Source organism: Ornithorhynchus anatinus, chromosome 8 (assembly GCF_004115215.2).
Source record: "Ornithorhynchus anatinus isolate Pmale09 chromosome 8, mOrnAna1.pri.v4, whole genome shotgun sequence".
NCBI lineage: Eukaryota > Metazoa > Chordata > Mammalia > Monotremata > Ornithorhynchidae > Ornithorhynchus > Ornithorhynchus anatinus.
This window is the reverse complement of record NC_041735.1, coordinates 34,592,435-34,610,157: the sequence shown is the minus strand read 5'-3', so window position 1 is coordinate 34,610,157 and position 17,723 is coordinate 34,592,435. Positions and strand designations below refer to the sequence as shown.

Below are 17,723 nucleotides of genomic sequence, written 5' to 3'. Positions count from 1 at the left end.
ACTCCCATGTCTCCCCCGTCCTAAAATATCCCTCCCTCGACCCCACTTCCCCTTCCAGTTATCGTCCTATCTCCCTCCACCCCTTGGTTTCCTAACTCCAAGAACGTGTCGTCTACACTCGCCTTGAATTCCTTAACTCCAACACTCTCCTGGACCCCCTCCAATCTGGCTTCCATCCTCTCCGCTCCATGGAGACTGCCCTCTCAAAGGACACTCCTGACTTCCTCCTTGCAGCGTGACTCAGTGGAAAGAGCCCGGGCTTGGGAGTCAGAGGTCATGGGTTAGAATCCCTGCTCTGCCACTTGTCAGCTGTGTGACCGTGAGCAGGTCACTTTCATTCATTCATTCAATAGTATTTACTGTGTGCAGAGCACTGTACTAAGCACTTGGAATGTACAATTCGGCAACAGATAGAGACAATCCCTGCTCATCGACGGGCTTACGGTCTCTGTGTCTCAGTTACGTCATCTGTAAAATGGGGATTAAAAGACCGTGAGCCTCACGTGGGACAACCTGATGACCCTGTATCTACCCCAGTGCTTAGAACAGTGCTCTGCACATAGTAAGCGCTTAACAAATACCAACATTATTATTATTATTATTATTGCCGAATCCAACGGGTCCTTCTCTGTCCTAATCCTCCTCGACCTCTCAGCTGCCTTTGACACTGTCGACCATCCCCTCCTCCTCCACACCTTATCCCACCTCGGCTTCACGGACTCCGTCCTCTCCCGGTTCTCCTCTTATCTCTCTGGCCGGTCGTTCTCGGTCTCCTTCGCGGGCTCCTCCTCCCCCTCCCATCCACTAACTGTAGAGGTTCCTCAAGGGTCGGTTCTTGGCCCTCTTCTGTTCTCCATCTACGCTCACTCCCTTGGTGAACTCATTCACTCCCACAGCTTCAACTATCTCTACGCAGATGACACCCAAATCTACATCTCCTCCCCTGTTCTCTCCCCCTCCCTCCAGGCTCGTGTCTCCTCCTGCCTTCAGGACATCTCCACCGGGTTGTCTGCCCGCCACCTAAAACTCAACAAGTCTAAGACTGAGCTCCTTATCTTCCCTCCAAAATCCTGTCCTCTCCCTGACTTCCCCGTCACTGTGGACGGCACTGCCGTCCTTCCAGTCTCACAGGCCCGCAACCTCGGTCGCATCCTTGACTCGGCTCTCTCATGCACCCCACACATCCGATCCATCACCAACGCCTGCCGCTCTCACCTTCACGATATCGCCAAGATCCGCCCTTCCCTGTCCATCCAGACTGCTACCGTGCTGGTACAGGCTCTCATAATATCCCGACTGGATCATCGTGTCAGCCTCCTCTCTGATCTCCCTTCCTCCTGTCTCTCCCCACTTTAGTCTATTTTTCATTCCACTTCCCGGCTCATCTTCCTACAGAAATGCTCTGGGCATCCACTCCCTTCCTCGGAAACCTCCAGTGGTTGCCTATCAACCTTCGCACGGTACAAAAACGCCTCACTCTTGGCTTCAAAGCTCTCCATCACCTGTCCCCTCCTACCTCGCCTCCCTTCTCTCTTTCTACTGTCCACCCTGCACGCTCCGCTCCTCTGCCACTCACCTCCTCACGGTCCTCCGTTTGCGCCTGTCCCGCCGTCGACCCCTGGCCCGCGTCCTCCCGCTGTCCCGGAATGCCCTCCCTCCTCACCTCCGCCGAACTAGCTCTCTTCCCCGCTTCAAAGCCCTCCTGAGAGCTCACCTCCTCCAGGAGGCCTTCCCAGACTGAGTCCCCCCTTTCCTTCTGCTCCTCCTCCCCCTCTTCCTCCCCCGCCCTCTGCTCTTCCCCCTTCCCCTCCTCTTAGCACTGTGCTTATTTGTATATATTATTTATTACCCTATTTATTAATGAGATGTATATCTCCATGATTCTATTTATCTTGATGATCCTTACGCCACAGTACTTGTCTTGTTTTGTTCTGTTTCGTTTTGCTGGCTGTCTCCCCTGTTTAGACTGCGGGCCCGTTATTGGGCAGGGATTGTCGCTCTCCGTTGCCGAACTGTACATTCCAAGCGCTTAAAACAGTGCTCTGCACATAGTAAGCGCTCAATAAATACTATTGAATGAATGAATACTAAGAACTTGGGGGAGTACACTAAAGCAGAGTTGGTAGACGAGTTCCCTTCCACAACGGGTTTATTTTGGTTACGTTCTGTAACAGCAGCAGCCCATCCATTTAATGATACCCATAAAGACACAGCCTGGTGACAGAGTCAAAACGATCGACTCGTAAAAAAAATGAGAAAAATGAACTGTGCTAAAGCTGATTCCCTAGGAACAAGTGTTACAGTGGATTGAACAGACCAAGGAGGATAGCTTAAATTTGTGATTGATCCCTTCCAAGTGCGGTTTTCCGGATTGTGCCCGTCAAATCCAGGACTGGGAAGTCCCAGTCTCCATTCTGGCTTCTTTAAATTCCTCATGGGAACATGGGGTCCATTTCCAAAACTAGGTTCGAGATGGAACAGATCTGCACATCAGTTTCCCTTGGTGGATTCTCCGAAATGAAATCATTTTCCTCTCATTCAGCCACCTCTTTTTCAGGGACAGGGCCTGCAAGTGTACTTAGCCGCATGAAAGGAAAAAAGTAAAGATGGCTTTTCATCGAAATGCCCTTTCAAAAGGAGTTTGAACTCCAAAGCTTTGCAGTTCAAAAGAAGGTGATTTATCTCCCCGCTACAAAATATCTTTATAGTTTTGGGGTGGTGAGTTTCTTCAGAAGGAAGGACTCTGTTTTAAAGTTCCATCTTGCGCATGCCTAGAGCACAGTGAATGTTGTAATAATGTTAATAATGTTGGTATTTGTTAAGCGCTTACTATGTGCCGAGCACTGTTCTAAGCGCTGGGGTAGACACAGGGGAATCAGGTTGTCCCACGTGGGGCTCACAGTCTTAATCCCCATTTTACAGATGAGGGAACTGAGGCACAGAGAAGTGAAGTGACTCGCCCACAGTCACACAGCTGACAAGGGGCAGAGCTGGGATTCGAACTCATGAGCTCTGACTCCAAAGCCCGTGCTCTTTCCACTGAGCCACGCTGCTCCTTGTAGTTGTGGTCATCACATTTTGTCATGGTTCATCCCCAGATCCATGAGAGCAGAGGCAGACCGGAGAAGGTAAAGGATCTCTCAATCGGTCAATCGATCGATAGTATTTATTGAGTGCTTACTGTGTGCAGAGCATTGTACTAAGCTCTTGGGAAAGAACAACATATCGGAGGTGGTAGAAATTTTTCCTGCCCACTATGAACTTACCTTCCCTCCTTTTGTTAGTTTTACCGCCTCCAACTTCAGGTTTCAACAGTGGTCCCCTTCCTCCTGCAACTGAGGGGTTTGGGGAACAATGCTTCTGTGTTTGCTCTAATAATAGTAATAATAATTATGGTATTTGTTAAGCACGTACTGTGTTCCAGGCACTGTACTAAGCACCGGGGTGGCTACAAACAAATTGAGTCGGACACTGTCCCTGTCTCACTTGGGGCTCACGGTGTCAATCCCCATTTTACAGATGAGGTAACTGAGGCCCAGAGAAGTGAAGTGACTTTGCCAAAGTCGCACAGCAGACAAGAAGCAGAGCCGCGATTATAAGCCATGACCTTCTGACTTCCAGGTCCACGCTCTTTCCACTAGGCTATGCCGCTTCAGAGTGCCAGGAGTAGGATTTGAACCCACCCCTCCGTTCAGGGACTGGAAGCCCAAATAGGGGAAGTGGCAACTTGAATCCCACTCCTGAGACACCTGAATCCGACTCCTCAGACTACCCTGCCATCCTGAAACCTACTTTCATAATTCCCCCTCCTAGACTTTACCCTTCCCGAGTGAATAATAATAATGATGATACTATAATAATAATAATAATAATGATAATTCTGGTACTTGGTAAAGGCTTACTTTGTACCAACCATTGTACTAGGCACCGGGGAAGATACCAGATAACCAGGCCCCACATGGGGCTCATACTCGAAATAGGAGGGAGAACAGACGTCTAGTCCCCATTTTGCAGATGGGGAAATCAAGGTCCAGAGAAGCGAAGCGTCCAAGGTCTCACAACGAAAGAGTGAGGGATCCAGGATTAGAACCTAGATCTTTCTAACTCCCAGGTGCTTGCTCTATCCACTAGGCCACCCGGCTTCTCTACCTTCCCTGCTTTACATCTGAGCCCATGTGTGGCTCAGCTAGGCAAAGCAGAGCATAAAATCACTGGAAAAGAGTTAGCAAAACACAGACAATGATTTCCCAAGAGCTGAGGATGACAAATCATGTGTTTGGGAAGACAAATGATGTGTTTTGACTGTGAGTGAATGTGTTGGGAATCCCTGAGAAACTGTGGGGATTTGAATCAATCAATCAATTAATGGTATTTATTGAGCACTCACTATGTGCACAGCATTACTAAGTGCTTGGGAGAATACAGTACAGAAGAATAAACAAACACGTTCCCTGACCATAACAAGCTTACAGTCTAGAGGATATTAAGACCGTGAGTCCTCTGTGGCACAGGGCTTGTGTCCATCCCAATTTTATTGTATCGACCCCAGGACTTAGTACAGTGCCTGGCACATGGCGTATATCAAATACCCTTTTGAAAAATGATTTCATTTTTTTGCTTATTTGATTTGCTTTTTTGCTGCTTTGTTTTGCTTATTTGATTTTGAAATGAACGTAGGAGGAATCCCAACAGGATAGTGAAATTTTAGCACAGTGGAGGGTTTGGGCAGAGAGCGAACGCGAAGCAGCAGGTTTGAGAGGTGGCTGGTGAGGTCGGGGCGGTGGGGGCTGGGATTTGGAGGAGAGTGGCGCTCCAGGAGACTCACCTCCAGCCGCAATATTCAAAGCCCACCCGCTCCATCCGAGTTACATATGGAGGATCCCAATACAGTCGGTCTCTGGATTTTCACTCAGCCCGGGTTCCCCACAGGGCCTTGACTGTCCCCCCAGGCTAAGGAGCTTTTGTCAGGAGGTGGCACTGAGGGTCGGGCTCAGTTGGGTTGGTTTCATGACTCTCAGATGCTCACATTTCCTTCTTTATGTCTTTTTTTTTTTTAAATGGTATTTGTTCAGCAATTTCCATGTGCCAGGCACTGTCCTAAACCCTGGGTTAAGCTAATCAGGTTAGATAAGGGGCTCGCAGTCTCAATCCCTGTTTTACAGATGAGGGAACTGAGGCCCAGAGAAGCAAAATGACTTGCTCACTTTGCTCACACAGAAGACAGGTGGTGGCCAGGTTTAGAGCCCAGGTCCTTCTGACATCCAGGGCCATGCCCTAACCACTAGGCCATGTTGCTTCCCGTGATCTTTTAATCGAAGATCAGTCCTGATTTTTGTGTTGGGGGTGAGGAGGGATTTCACAATCTACTGAGCTATTGCCAGGCTAATGGCAGGATTGCCGCTCGTGGCCCGCCTCCAGATAACGGTAGGCATCCTCAGGGGCCCGTTAGACATCGACAACTGGCCCAGTAGTCTTTCTGACTAGTAAGGTGAGTCCATCTTATAACCTCCTCAGGCTAAGTCTGAGGGGCCATGAGTGGGAGAGGAGAGAGAGGACGCATTCTCTCCTAATCCTTGACATCCACAAACCAGTTTATTCTTCCCTCACAGAGTGGGCGAAATCAAGTTCATAACCATTCATTTCTCACTTATGAAATCTCCTATCTAAAGAATATTTGCTCCGGCTGTGAATAGAAGGTGCCGTTTCTTCTTGCTCAGGGTTTTTCTCATCTGCCTCTCTTCTTTAGGCTCTTAAGGACCCAGTCACTGGAATGGTATTATAATAACGTGAAAAGCCGCTTCAAGCGTTTTGGCAGTGCCAAGGTCCTGAAGAATTTGTACAGAAAGCACAGGCTGGAGAGCGGAGCCTGTTCCGACATAATAGGTATTGTGCACTCCCCGCCCCCTTCTTCCCCACACCCCCAAGCCCGTCCTCTCCTTCTCACCCCCCCACCCCCCCGGGGACATTCAGTAGCCTGATAGGTGGGGAACGGGAATTTTGCTTGTGGAAAGCAGAGGCAGGTGTTGGTAAATGAATCCTGAATTTACTGAATGTACCTTCTCTCCCTTCTTTTATGTTTGAGCAGTGAGAGGAAAAGAGAGAGTGATGAGGTACCAGGCTGGAGAGAGAGGGAGAGAGAAAGATGGAGAGAAGGAGAGTGAGAGAGAGAGAGAAAGAAGGAGAGAAGGAGAGTGTGTGAGAGAGAGAGAGAGAGAGAGAAAGAAGGAGGTGGGAGGGTGAAAAGAGGGAGAGATGAAGAGAAGGAGAGAGAGAGGGAGAGAGAAGGGAATAGGAAGAGGGGGGAGGAATGAGGATGGTGGGGATAAGCACTGGGTCTGGGCCACACGAGATGCAGGAGCAAGCAGAAGAGTGACATACACCCTGAGTTCTCCCTCCCAGTTAGAAAAAAGCCTGGTCCTGGTCCTCACCCCCGACTCGGCCCCACAGCACTTAACGTTCGTAGTTGTAATTTATGTATTTATTTCTATTAATGTCTGTGTACCCCACCCTTTAGACTATAAACTCATTGTGGGTAGGGAACTTGGTTTTCCAACTCCTTTATGTTTTACTTTCTCAAGCGGTAGGTAGAGTGTCCTGCACACAGTAAGCACTCAACAAATATGACCGACTGGTTCTCGGAAGACCAATCGATCACGGTTGATTGGTGAGGTCCTCCCATCCATGTTCCCCTGATGGAAATTCCCCAGTTGTTTCCCCGAAGGACCTCTGGGGTCCCTCCTGGACATTGCTAAATCCAAAGTCCAGCCAAACTCAGCAGCTCAGCCGGCATAGATAGAAAGAGCAAGAGGCCGCTTGGAATTCACCGGCAGTCTTAAAAGGAGAGTTCTGCCCGTGGCACGGCATACGGTTTTGACTGCCAAGTAAACTGGAAGCAGATTGCTTTGTGAAGTCAGTTAAGAGAAGGAAAAAAGCAGCCGGTGAGAAAGGACCAGAATAGCCACTAAAGAGACTCTCCATATGGTCCTGAGGCAACATTTCTCCAACCATTAGACTGACCCAGGTGACGAGCAGATGACTGCGGGGGGGGGGGGGGGGGGAACGACGGCATCTCATCCATCTCCTTCGGAGCTCTCTTCCTTTTCATTATCTCATATTGTTTGGGTGGGCTAAGAAGCCCTCGGTTCCCTCTGACGTAAAGGAAGCCCGCGGTTGCGGAGCGGGGACAAAAGAAAGGCGCTATTCAATTTTGCTGAAATGATTAACGTTGCTCCAAGCAGTTATTAGAATTCCTGTCCAAAGAACCGACTGGAGAGTCGGTAGCCGGGAGAAGAGCGACCTCATTGTGGTAGGCTGTTCAGGTTGAAGGGGTGGGCGTGTGTGCCGTTTGTCCATGTACACGTGCACCTTCCGGGGATAAGCTGACCACCCTTCTGCCTCGGGGAATCATAATAATAATCAGAATAATAATAATGATAATAAATGGTATTTAAGCCTTTAATCTGTGTCAAGCACCGTTCTAAGCGCTGCAGTAGATGCAAGGTAATCAGGTTGGACACAGTCCCCGTCCGCCATGTGGGGCTCACAGTCTTCATCCCTCATTTTACAGATGAGGGAACTGAAGCACAGAGAAGTCAAAATGATTTGCCCAAGGTCACACAGCAGACAAGCGGCAGAGCCAGGATTAGAACCCCGGTCCTTCTGACTCCCAGACCTGTGCTCTCTTCACTAGGCTATGCGGCTTCATCCTTCCAGAAAGGATGAATTGCTCCCCCACCAGCTAAAGACCTGGAAACCCTGCAAAATGATCCCGAAAACCTCCCTGTCAACAGTTGACGAGGCTCAGAATGGCCAGTACTCATCTTCATGGCTATCCTAAAAAGAACCTGGGGGACCTGAACATTATAGTGCGGCTTCCCCAAAGACAGGCCTACATTCAGGAATCGATTCAAGGCTTGAGACCTCAATCCCGGCCATGACGAAAAACTCTGGTCGGTCAATGAGTCAGCCAATCATATTTATTAAGCAATTACCATGTGCAGAACACCGTATACCAAGCACTTGGGAGAGTACAGTATAACGGTACAACAAGGCACATTCCCTGCCCACCAAGAGCTTCTAGCCCAGGGCTCCAAAAAAAGATTGCTAAATTGAGAAACCAGCCAACGGGTCTTAAGGCTTCATCGGAATGCTGATTTGAGGATGAAGAGGTCCAAGAATGATTTGCTGATGTTACTGATGCCTGTTTACTTGTTTTGATGTCTGTCTCCCCCCTTCTAGACTGCGAGCCCATTGTTGGGTAGGGATTGTCTCTATTTGTTGTTGAATTGTACTTTCCAAGCACAGAGCACAGTGCTCTGCACGCAATAAGCGGTCGATAAATACGACTGAATGAGGGTGCGGGAGAACACATTGAAAAAAAGCACTGCTGTTGCTGCTAATAAATCAGTGATAGTTATTGAGTACTTACTGTGCGCAGAGCACTGTACTCAGCGCTTGGGAGAGTAGAATAAAGCAGAGTTGGTAGGCACGTTCCCTGCCCACAATGAGCTTACAGCCTAGAGGAGGAGTCAGACAATCATATAAATGAGTCATTTATAATATATAATATATAGATATGTCTATGAAGTGCCGTCGGACCAATACAAACTTTGAGGACTGGATAGAATTTCTCCCAAGTGGTAACTTGGTAAGCTGGTTTTCGATCCCGACAGTGGCAACGTAGAGATCCAGGGATGTGGCATGATGTCATCTGTTGTGACTTTTGTTTTTCAAACCCGTGGATACTAGAAGGAAGCCTTCTTGAGGGGAACCTGGAGAATGGAGGAAACATCAGTGGCAGTGACTCTACGTTTTACAGGCAATCAGAAGGTAACTTTGCTCTTTGCTCAGTGATCCGGAGTTAATGTCGAAGTTTGGGGGTTTTTCTTTATGTGTTTCTTTGCTTTTATGATATTTGTTAAACACTTACTATTGTGCCAGGCGCTGTACTAAGCGCTGGGAGTAGATACAAGCTAATCAGCTAAGACACAGTCCATGTCCCACATGGGACTCACCGTCTTCATCGCCATTTTACAGATGAGGTAATTTAGGCCCAGAGAAGTGAAGTGACTTGCCCATGGTCACACGGCAGACAAGCAGTGGATCCGGCATTAGAACCCGGGTCCTTCTAACTCCCGGGCCCGGACTCTATCCACTGGACCATGTTGCTTCTCGGAGGTGGTGGTTAGGCGAACACCCAAGAAAGCCTTGGCTTTCAAGGAGCAGAAGTACTTGAGCCCATTGTTGGGTGGGGATTGTCTCTATCTGTTGCCGAATTGTACTTTCCAAGCACTTAGTACAGTGCTCTGCACACAGTAAGCTCTCAATAAATACAATTGAATGAATGAATAAATGAAAAGTCCAAGGGCAGGCATCATCATAGATCTTCCTGGGAATTGTCAGAACCTGTCCAGGGTCAAGCCAGACTGCAGGTCCCCTTGGACACTCACTTCAGAGCAGTTTCCTCACTATTACTCTCTCACAATCTTTCTCCTCTCTCCTACTCACTCCACTTTACCAAGATTTCAGGCCCCATGGCAACTACAATACAGTAATGAGGCTAAACAGTAGTTGCATCGAAAGAGTGAGCATTTTGCCCCATTTTTGTGTTAATCTTGCCAAGGCAGGATAGATTATTTTTCCCTCAGGCGCAGCACCACTGCTTACCGTATCTTGTCACCTCCCATCAGTTCCAGCGTTTTCTAGCCTCCGTGAAAAAACCTGTTAATTGAGAAGTCATTGATGTGTGATAAGCAGAATGGACTGAGTTCTAACCCTGGCTCTGCCACTTATCTGCTGCGTGACCTTGGGGAAGTCACTTAAATTTCTCTGGACCTCAGCTCCCTCATCTGGAAAATGGGGATTAAGACTGTGAGCCCCATGTAGGTCGGGGACTATGTCCAACCTGAGCATCTCATATCTACCTCAGCGCTTAGGATAATGTCTGGCACATAATAAGCGCTTAACAAATACCATAATAATAATTTATTACTAAAATTATTACTATTACTTTCCCAAGCACTCCAGGCAGTGGTCTGGACACAGTAAGCCCTCAAAAACACCACAGATTGCTCTATTTGATATCGCCATGGCCTCAAGAGAAAGGGCCACGGAGAAAGAGCTCACGATTACTGTTCCCATTATGAGCTCGGTGACAATCCTTTTGCCTACCATGGATATGAATTTATAATCAAGCAAGCAAGCAATTGGTGGTATCTATTGAACGCTGACCGGGGGCAGAGCACTGTACTAAGCACTTTGGGAGAGTACAATACAACAGGATTGGTAGACACGAGAAGCTCACAGTCTAGAAGGGTAGGCAGACACTAATATAAATAAATTATGCAACATGTACATCAGTGTTCAACGGGTACAATTTAGGGGGCAGTCTGCTTCCAGGCCTTTTCTTTTTAATGTGAGTGGGGCAGCTTTTCGTGATATCCACTGGTAAAGAAAGTAATCCACTTTTTACGCTGGGCCATGTAAAATGGATTAACAGGCCGACAGGCCTGCCAGTTTCAGTAGTGTGACCTAGTGGATAGAGCCCGGGTTCTAATCCCAGCTCCGGCACTTGTCTGCTGCGTGACCTTGGGCAAGTCACTTCGCTTCTCTGGGCCTCAGTTCCCTCATCTGTAAAATGGGGATGAAGACTGTGAGCCCCATGTGGGACATGAACTATGTCCAACCTGATTAACTTGGATCTACTCTAGCGATTACTGGAATGCCTGGTACATAGTCAGCACCTAATACATACACAACAAAATAAAATAAGCAAACAAACCTCAAAGAACTGCAAGAGTGTCTGCATTTTGTGTTCTGGACAGGACACAGTATGGTGGACACGCTGGCTGTAGCCCTCCGGGTTGCCGAAGAAGCAGTAGAAGAAGCCATTTCCAAAGCAGAAGCATTTGGGGACAGCCTGGTAAAGTACCTCTGAACACCTTGTTTCATGGGGCAGCTGTGCCATCGGGAGACCCTTGGGCGTTTCTTGTGGTAACATCAAGAGAACGGGCTTTACTTGTCACGAGGGAATGCCTCTCACATTGAATTGCTTTACTTTGCCACGTGAAACTCACACTGCAGATTCCTCTTCGGTGTCCTTTTGCGTTGGAGCCATTTCGGCTCTCTCTTCAACCCGTGTAAGTTGTCATCTCCTTGCAGGACAAGCAGAATGAGGCCTGTTATCTGCGAGAACATAAGGAAGAGTTGATAGAAGAGCTGGCCAGCACAATAGTGCAGAAGGTAAGTCGGGTAGTTCTTCTGCCCACTATATGCAAACCAACCTGGCAGACGTTCACGGGTTCTGAGGAATCAGAGAACTTGCTGAAGTCTAGTCGGTTCCCTTCCTTTGGCTCTCTGGCTTTTTTTGTTGGATTTTCATGGCAGTTTATGTTCGGGGGAGGAGGGTTCTGCTGTCACTTGACTTCAGGCTCTCTTTTTCTTAGTGATACGGATCACCTCGGGGGTTTCAAAGGATAATGAAATCGCACCGCTGTGAGCTTGGGGTTTGTTGTCGGCAGGGAATATGTCTTATTGTTGTATTCTCCTCGAGCTCTTAGTGCAGTGCTTTGCACGCAGGAAGTGATCAATGAATACAATTGAATAGGGTCTAACACTAAGATTGTCTTAAATAGCAAAGACATTAGCTCACTGTGGGCAGGCAGTGTGTATCCGAACTTTGTTGTATTCTTACAAGCACTTAGTACAGAGCTCTGCAGAGTAATCATCCGATAAATACCATTGATCGATTTCTTTCTTTGTCCCTCTTTCTCCATTTAAAAGTTCATTCAATAGTATTTATTGAGCGCTTACTATGTGCAGAGCACTGTACTAAGCGCTTGGAATGAACAAGTCGGCAACAGTTAGAGCCCTGCCGTTTGACGGGCTTACAGTCTAATCGGGGGAGACGGACAGACGAGAACAATGGCAATAAATAGAGTCGAGGGGAAGAACATCTCGTAAAAACAATGGCAACTAAATAGAATCAAGAAAAAGTTGGCCAACCCCTTACTTTTGCAGTAAATAACCGGGTGGATAAATGTGCATTCCTGAACCAAAGGCTCTTGAATTAGTTCCTCCTGGCTGGGAGATCTGGTCTGTGACCCTCTCTCTCAACACTCCACATCAAACAATCCATCAGTTGTATTTATTTAGTGCTTACTGTGTGCCAACCACTCTACTAAGCACTTGGGAGAGCACAATTCATTCAATAGTATTTATTTCATTCAATAGTATTTATTGAGCGCTTACTATGTGCAGAGCACTGTACTAAGCGCTTGGAATGTACAAATAGGCAACAGATAGAGACGGTCCCTGCCCTTTGACGGGCTTACGGTCTAATCGGGCTGTTGGAAGACACGCTCCCTGCCCACATAGAGCTTACATGACCCAACTTTATTTGTTTTCCTTTCAGCTTAACCTGAACACTCTCCACTTCTCTTAGTTTCTTTTTCCCAGATTTCTGAGCTAAAGATTTATGATGCACAGGCAACACCATGCCCCTTTTCTCCTTGTGTTTTTTCCTTCTTTTTTTTTTTGTTTTTTGACCCTTCCTGATTTAATGTATGCCCTTTCCTCCTCCCCCTCCCCCATCCATCCTGAGGTACAAGCCTTTCTTCATGGATGTCTTTCTCCTACTCTTCTCTCAGCCCTCAGCAGGCTGTCAAAATGAACGATTCCGGCTTCGAGGCAAAGATAATTGACCTGTACCTACCCCAAAGCTTAGAATGGTGTTTGACTCATAGTAAGCGCTTAAAAAATACTATGAAAAAGAGCCTTAGGTCAGAGAGTGGCAATCTTACAGAGGAAGAGGAGCCAACGGAGATGTTAGCATCATGTTTGACATAGGTAATTTTGTCAGGATGCATCCAAGATGGTCACCCCTTCAGAGCAATAACTGTTGACAGTTGGGCACGTGGGTAGGGGCAGAGAGCAGGGTGAAAAGAGAAGAGGAGGGGACAGGAGGAGGGTAGCGGGAAGGCTGGAAAGAGAGTGAGTCACTCCACAGCTACGGACGAGTGGCAGAACACTTCCGGTGCCCTTAGCCTGGGCTCCAGTCAGTCAGTCATCTTTATTGAGCTCTTAAGGTATGCAGAACACTGTACTGAGCACTTGGGAGAGTACGATATAACAATAAACACACACTTTCCCTGACCACAGTGATCTTACAGTCTAGAGGACAGGGTAGACAGTGTTGGAGAGGGGAGGAGGAGGGCACAGTCCTGGCTCTGAGAGTGGGGATTGGAGAACCTGCCTGTTAGTTGCCCTCCTGGGGCCGGGATTTGCCCCCCCGAGCTTTGGGCCTGTAGCTCCCCGAGCCATAGCGAATCACCGAAAGAGCCAAATACAGGCCCAGAGCCAGGGTTCACCAACCCCCGTACTAGGCAATGCCAGATGTAACATCCGGGACTAGTTCTCCCGCTTCCTACACCCGGGCCCCTCGGGAAGTGTGCAAGCCCAGGCTCTGTGGTGACCCCCCCCCCCCCTTTTGCTTCCACGGCAGATCATAAAGAAGCAGAAAAACAAACGGGAGCGGCCAGTGGAGGCCGAATCGGAATGGCCGCAGCCCGAGAGCGGCTCGCTGACGCCAGCTGGGCTGAGGTTGCCCGTCCTTCCTGCGCCATCCCGAGGAACGGGTGCTCTGTGGGTGAGTCAGAAAACCTTCCTTCCCACACTGTGGCAGTGCCCACCTGGATTCATTCATTCAATCATATTTATTGAGCGCTTACTCAAAGCATTGTACTAAGCCCTTGGAAAAATACAATGCAACAAGAAATGGACACATTCCCTGCCCAGAACCATTCAGTCGTATTTCTCGAGCACTTACTGTGTGCAAAGCGCGGTACTAAGGGCTTGGGAAAGTACAATATGAAAATAAACAGACACATCCCATGCCCACAACAAGCCAGGCCTCGTTCTAACTGAAACGGAAGGAACTACTGAGAATGGGCCCAAAGGAGTTGGTTCTTTTCTGGTCGGGGAGAGGGGGTTTGCAGACATCTCCTGGACCTCCCGCTGAAATAGGATCTCCCCTACTTGGGGAAGCAGCGTGGCTCAGCGGAAAGAGCCTGGGCTTTGGATTCAGCGGTCATGGGTTCGACTCCCGGCTCTGCCACTTGTCAGCTGGGTGACTGTGGGCAAGTCACTTAACTTCTCTGTGCCTCAGTTACCTCGTCTGTAAAGTGGGGATTAACTGTGAGCCTCACGCGGGACAACCCGATTACCCTGTATCTACCTCAGCGCTTAGAACAGTGCTCTGCGCAAAGTAAGTGCTTAACAAATACCAACATTATTATTACTTAGGTTTATAGCGGCATGAATATCCATGCCCAATCCCGATTAGTTTGCGTCTACCCCAGCGGTTAGTACAATGCTCAGCACGGAGCAGGTGTTTGAAAAATACAATTATAACGATCATCATGGCTATAATTATTAGTATTTCTTTTATACCCCCAGTTCTGGGTGACCAAAATACGTCAAACCCAGAGATGAGTCAGGCCCAGATTGCTGACATAGCCCAGGTCTGCAGGCCCTGCCGGGTCTTAAAATCCAATCACTGCAGGGCAGACGGTCCCCTCCCCCTCCCCATCTCCGCCTCCCCTCTCCCTGCCTCTTTCACCCCACTTCCAATCAGTTGATTGCCAGGTTTAAGCGGAAGGAGCACAGGCCCGGGAATCAGAGGAGCTAGGTTCTAGTCCCAGCTCTACCACTTGCCTGCTGTGTGACCTTGGGCATGTCACTTTACTTCTCTTTTATATGGGGGTTACATTCCTGTTTCCCCACCTCCTTAGACTGTGGCTAAAGGGCTGACCCTTTTTCCATTAATTATAATTATTGCTAATAAAATAGTATTACCAGTGTTCTGATGATGATCACAGACACAACAGCGCCATTTGAGTTCAATAGATTTTCCACAGGCTGTGAGAACGGTCAGAAAGATAATGTTACAGTTAAGTCAGTTAAATACAGCGCTGTTCCCTACTCGTTTAGTGCCTGGAGAATCCACCTGACTGGGCCTAGAAATATTGCCATTTGGAACTTCGTTAGAGAGGAACGTAGATTTGTGTTCATTTCTAGGCTTCAAGCAAAGGCTCTTGGAAGCCGTTTTGTGACTGGCTTTCCTCGGTGAAGAATTAAATCCTCCTCCCTCCAAATTAACCGGCAGTTGAGCCCCATGAGGGAGAGAGATCGTGTCCAACCCGCTTATCTCGTATCTACCCCACCACTTAGAACGGTCCTTGGCATGTAGTAATCGCTTAACAAGTCCCTCATTGAGAAGGTTAGGAAGTTTTAAGTGGTCTGGGCATGCAAAACATTCTAATTTGGTGTCTGGCATTGAAAACCGATTCAGTGAAATAGTGTTGGGAGTATTAGGCCTCTAAGAATCGATCAATCCGCCAGTCAATCGTATGAATTAAGTGGTTGCTGGGTGCAGGGCGCAGTAGTAAGCGCTTGGGAGAGTACGTTATAACGGAGAAACTAACGCAGGGACTTATAATACCAGTTGAGAAGCCAGAGAGATTTTAACTATTGCTTCCCCCACGTAGCCCTGTGGCCGTCAAATACTGACAAGATTTCTCTAACAGAAATTAAAAATCTAAGCCCTAGAGTATGCCAACGAGAGCCCCTTGCCACCACGCTGCTATTTGGAAGAAGAGAATCAGAATCCGGAGTGCACAGCTGCGATGCCATCTTCTGGAGACTGTGCTCATTTGGGACAAAAAACCAGTTTGCAATGGCTTCTGAAATGAAACGCCACTCAGAGACTCGTTCTTTTAACGCCGGTTGTTATTAAACATAAAGACACGGGATTATTTGTGAGCTGAAAGGGTATGTCAAGAAAGATAACCCACTTACAGATCAAATAATGCCGCTTCCACCAGCGGGGTTTGGCAAGCCGCTTGGTCCGGTGGATAGGGCACGGGCCTGGGGGTCAGAGGACCCGGGTTCTTGTTCCAGCTCTACCACTTGTCTTGCCGTGTTACCTTGGTCCAGTCACTGAACTCTTTGCCTCGGTTCCCTCATCTGGAAAATGGGGGTGAAGATTGCGAAGCCCCGTGTGGGACATGGACTGTGTCCTATCTGATTATTTGTATCCATCCCAGCTGAGCACAAGATAATAATAGTAATGTTGGTATTTGTAGAAATACTATGTGTAGAGCACTGTTCTAAGCGCTGGGGTAGATACAGGGTAATCAGGTTGTCCCGTGTGAGGCTCACAGTCTTAATCCCCGTTTTACAGATGAGGGAACTGAGGCACAGAGAAGTTAAGTGATTTGCCCACAGTCACACAGCTGACAAGTGACAGAGCCTGGGTTCGAACCCGTGACCTCTGACTCCTAATGTGCTGAGCATCTCTGTATCTTTTGTTCAGGCCTGGGGCATACTCCAGTCCTGACCTTTCATAAAACACAACGTTGGGAATCTTTTTTTTTTTTTTAAATGGTGCCTGTTAGACACTTACTATGTGCCAGACACTGTTCTAAGCGCTAGGATAGATACCAGTTAATCAGACTGTACACAGTCCATGTCCCACGGGGGGCTCACAGTCTTAATTCCCATTTTACAGATGAGGGAACTGAGGCTCAGAGAAGTGAAGTGACTTACCCATCGTCACACACAACAGAAAAGTGGCCAACTGGGATTAGAACCCAGGTCCTTCTGATTCCCAAGACCGTGGTTTAACTACTGGGCAAAGCTACTTCACATACTTAATGCAGTCCCTGCCACATAGCAAGTGCCTAACAAATACCATTTAAAAAACACTAATAATTATGGTATTCCTTAAGCATTTACTAGATGCCAAACACTGTACTGAGCATGGGGGTAAGTACAAGGTAATTAAGTCAGGCACAGTCCCCGCCCCACATGGAGCTCCTCCAAGAAGGAGGAAGAAGAACAGGGAGAATTGGGATCTGGGTTCTAATCCTGTCTCCGCAGCCTGTCTGCTGTATGACCTTGAGCAAGTCACTTAATTTCTCTATCTCAGTTACCTCGTCTGTAAACTAGAGATGAAAACTGTGAACCCCATGGGGGATAGGGGCTGTAGCTTGAATCTACCCTAGCACTCAGTACAATGTCTGGCACGTAGTAAGCTCTAAACGAATATCGTAAAAGAACACAGGCATTGAATCCCATTTTACAGCCGAAGAAACAGAGGCACGAGAAAGTGATGTGGCTTGCCCAAGTCTCACCGCAGGCAAGCAGAAGAGTCAGAATTGGAACCCAGGTCCCCTGACTCCCAGGTCTGCGCCGTTTCCATTAGGCAACGCTGCTTCCCAGTTCTTCCTCAGCTCCTGGTCTGTTTTCACCCCGCCTTTTCTCCTTTCTATTTTCCCCTCTCTTTCCTATTCATCTTTCTGCTGCAACCTCAGTTCCCCCTCTTTCCCCGGAACCTCTCTCCTTCCCCGACGATGGTCTTTTTCTTCTCTTTTTTCTCTTTTCATTATTTTGAGGGTCTTGGCAGTGCAGACTAGCCACTCCTCAAGCTCCGGAGCCACCAGCTCACTCGGAGCCCCAAGAGGGAGAGACAGTGGACTCGTCCGGTCTGCTACTGGCCCGCTCAACTTTGCGGTGTTGGGGTGGGGAGGTACCCACAGTGCATCATCGACAACCCCGGGGCTGGGACGATCCGGGATGAAATATCACAGGGTTTGTGGATCCTCACTGGCTTGGGCCCAGGCATTTCCTCTCTCCCCTGATCATCAGGAGAGAAGCAGCCCATT

The 17,723-nt window shown here is 48.2% G+C and overlaps 1 protein-coding gene across 3 annotated transcripts in view; it reads left to right on the top strand.

The window, feature by feature from the left end:
* The window catches only part of LOC100081044 (myosin VIIA and Rab interacting protein), a 231,616-nt gene that overhangs the window by 181,015 nt on the left and 32,878 nt on the right, over positions 1 to 17,723 (top strand). For 2 of the 3 annotated variants that reach the window (XM_029071357.1, XM_029071362.1), the window contains 5 exons: positions 5,747 to 5,883; positions 8,749 to 8,829; positions 10,824 to 10,921; positions 11,161 to 11,241; positions 13,502 to 13,645. In XM_029071357.1, coding sequence (XP_028927190.1) covers positions 5,747 to 5,883; positions 8,749 to 8,829; positions 10,824 to 10,921; positions 11,161 to 11,241; positions 13,502 to 13,645 — 541 coding nt within the window. The remainder of the gene's footprint in view (positions 1 to 5,746; positions 5,884 to 8,748; positions 8,830 to 10,823; positions 10,922 to 11,160; positions 11,242 to 13,501; positions 13,646 to 17,723) is intronic. The other variant, XM_029071359.1, reaches the window with a different exon arrangement.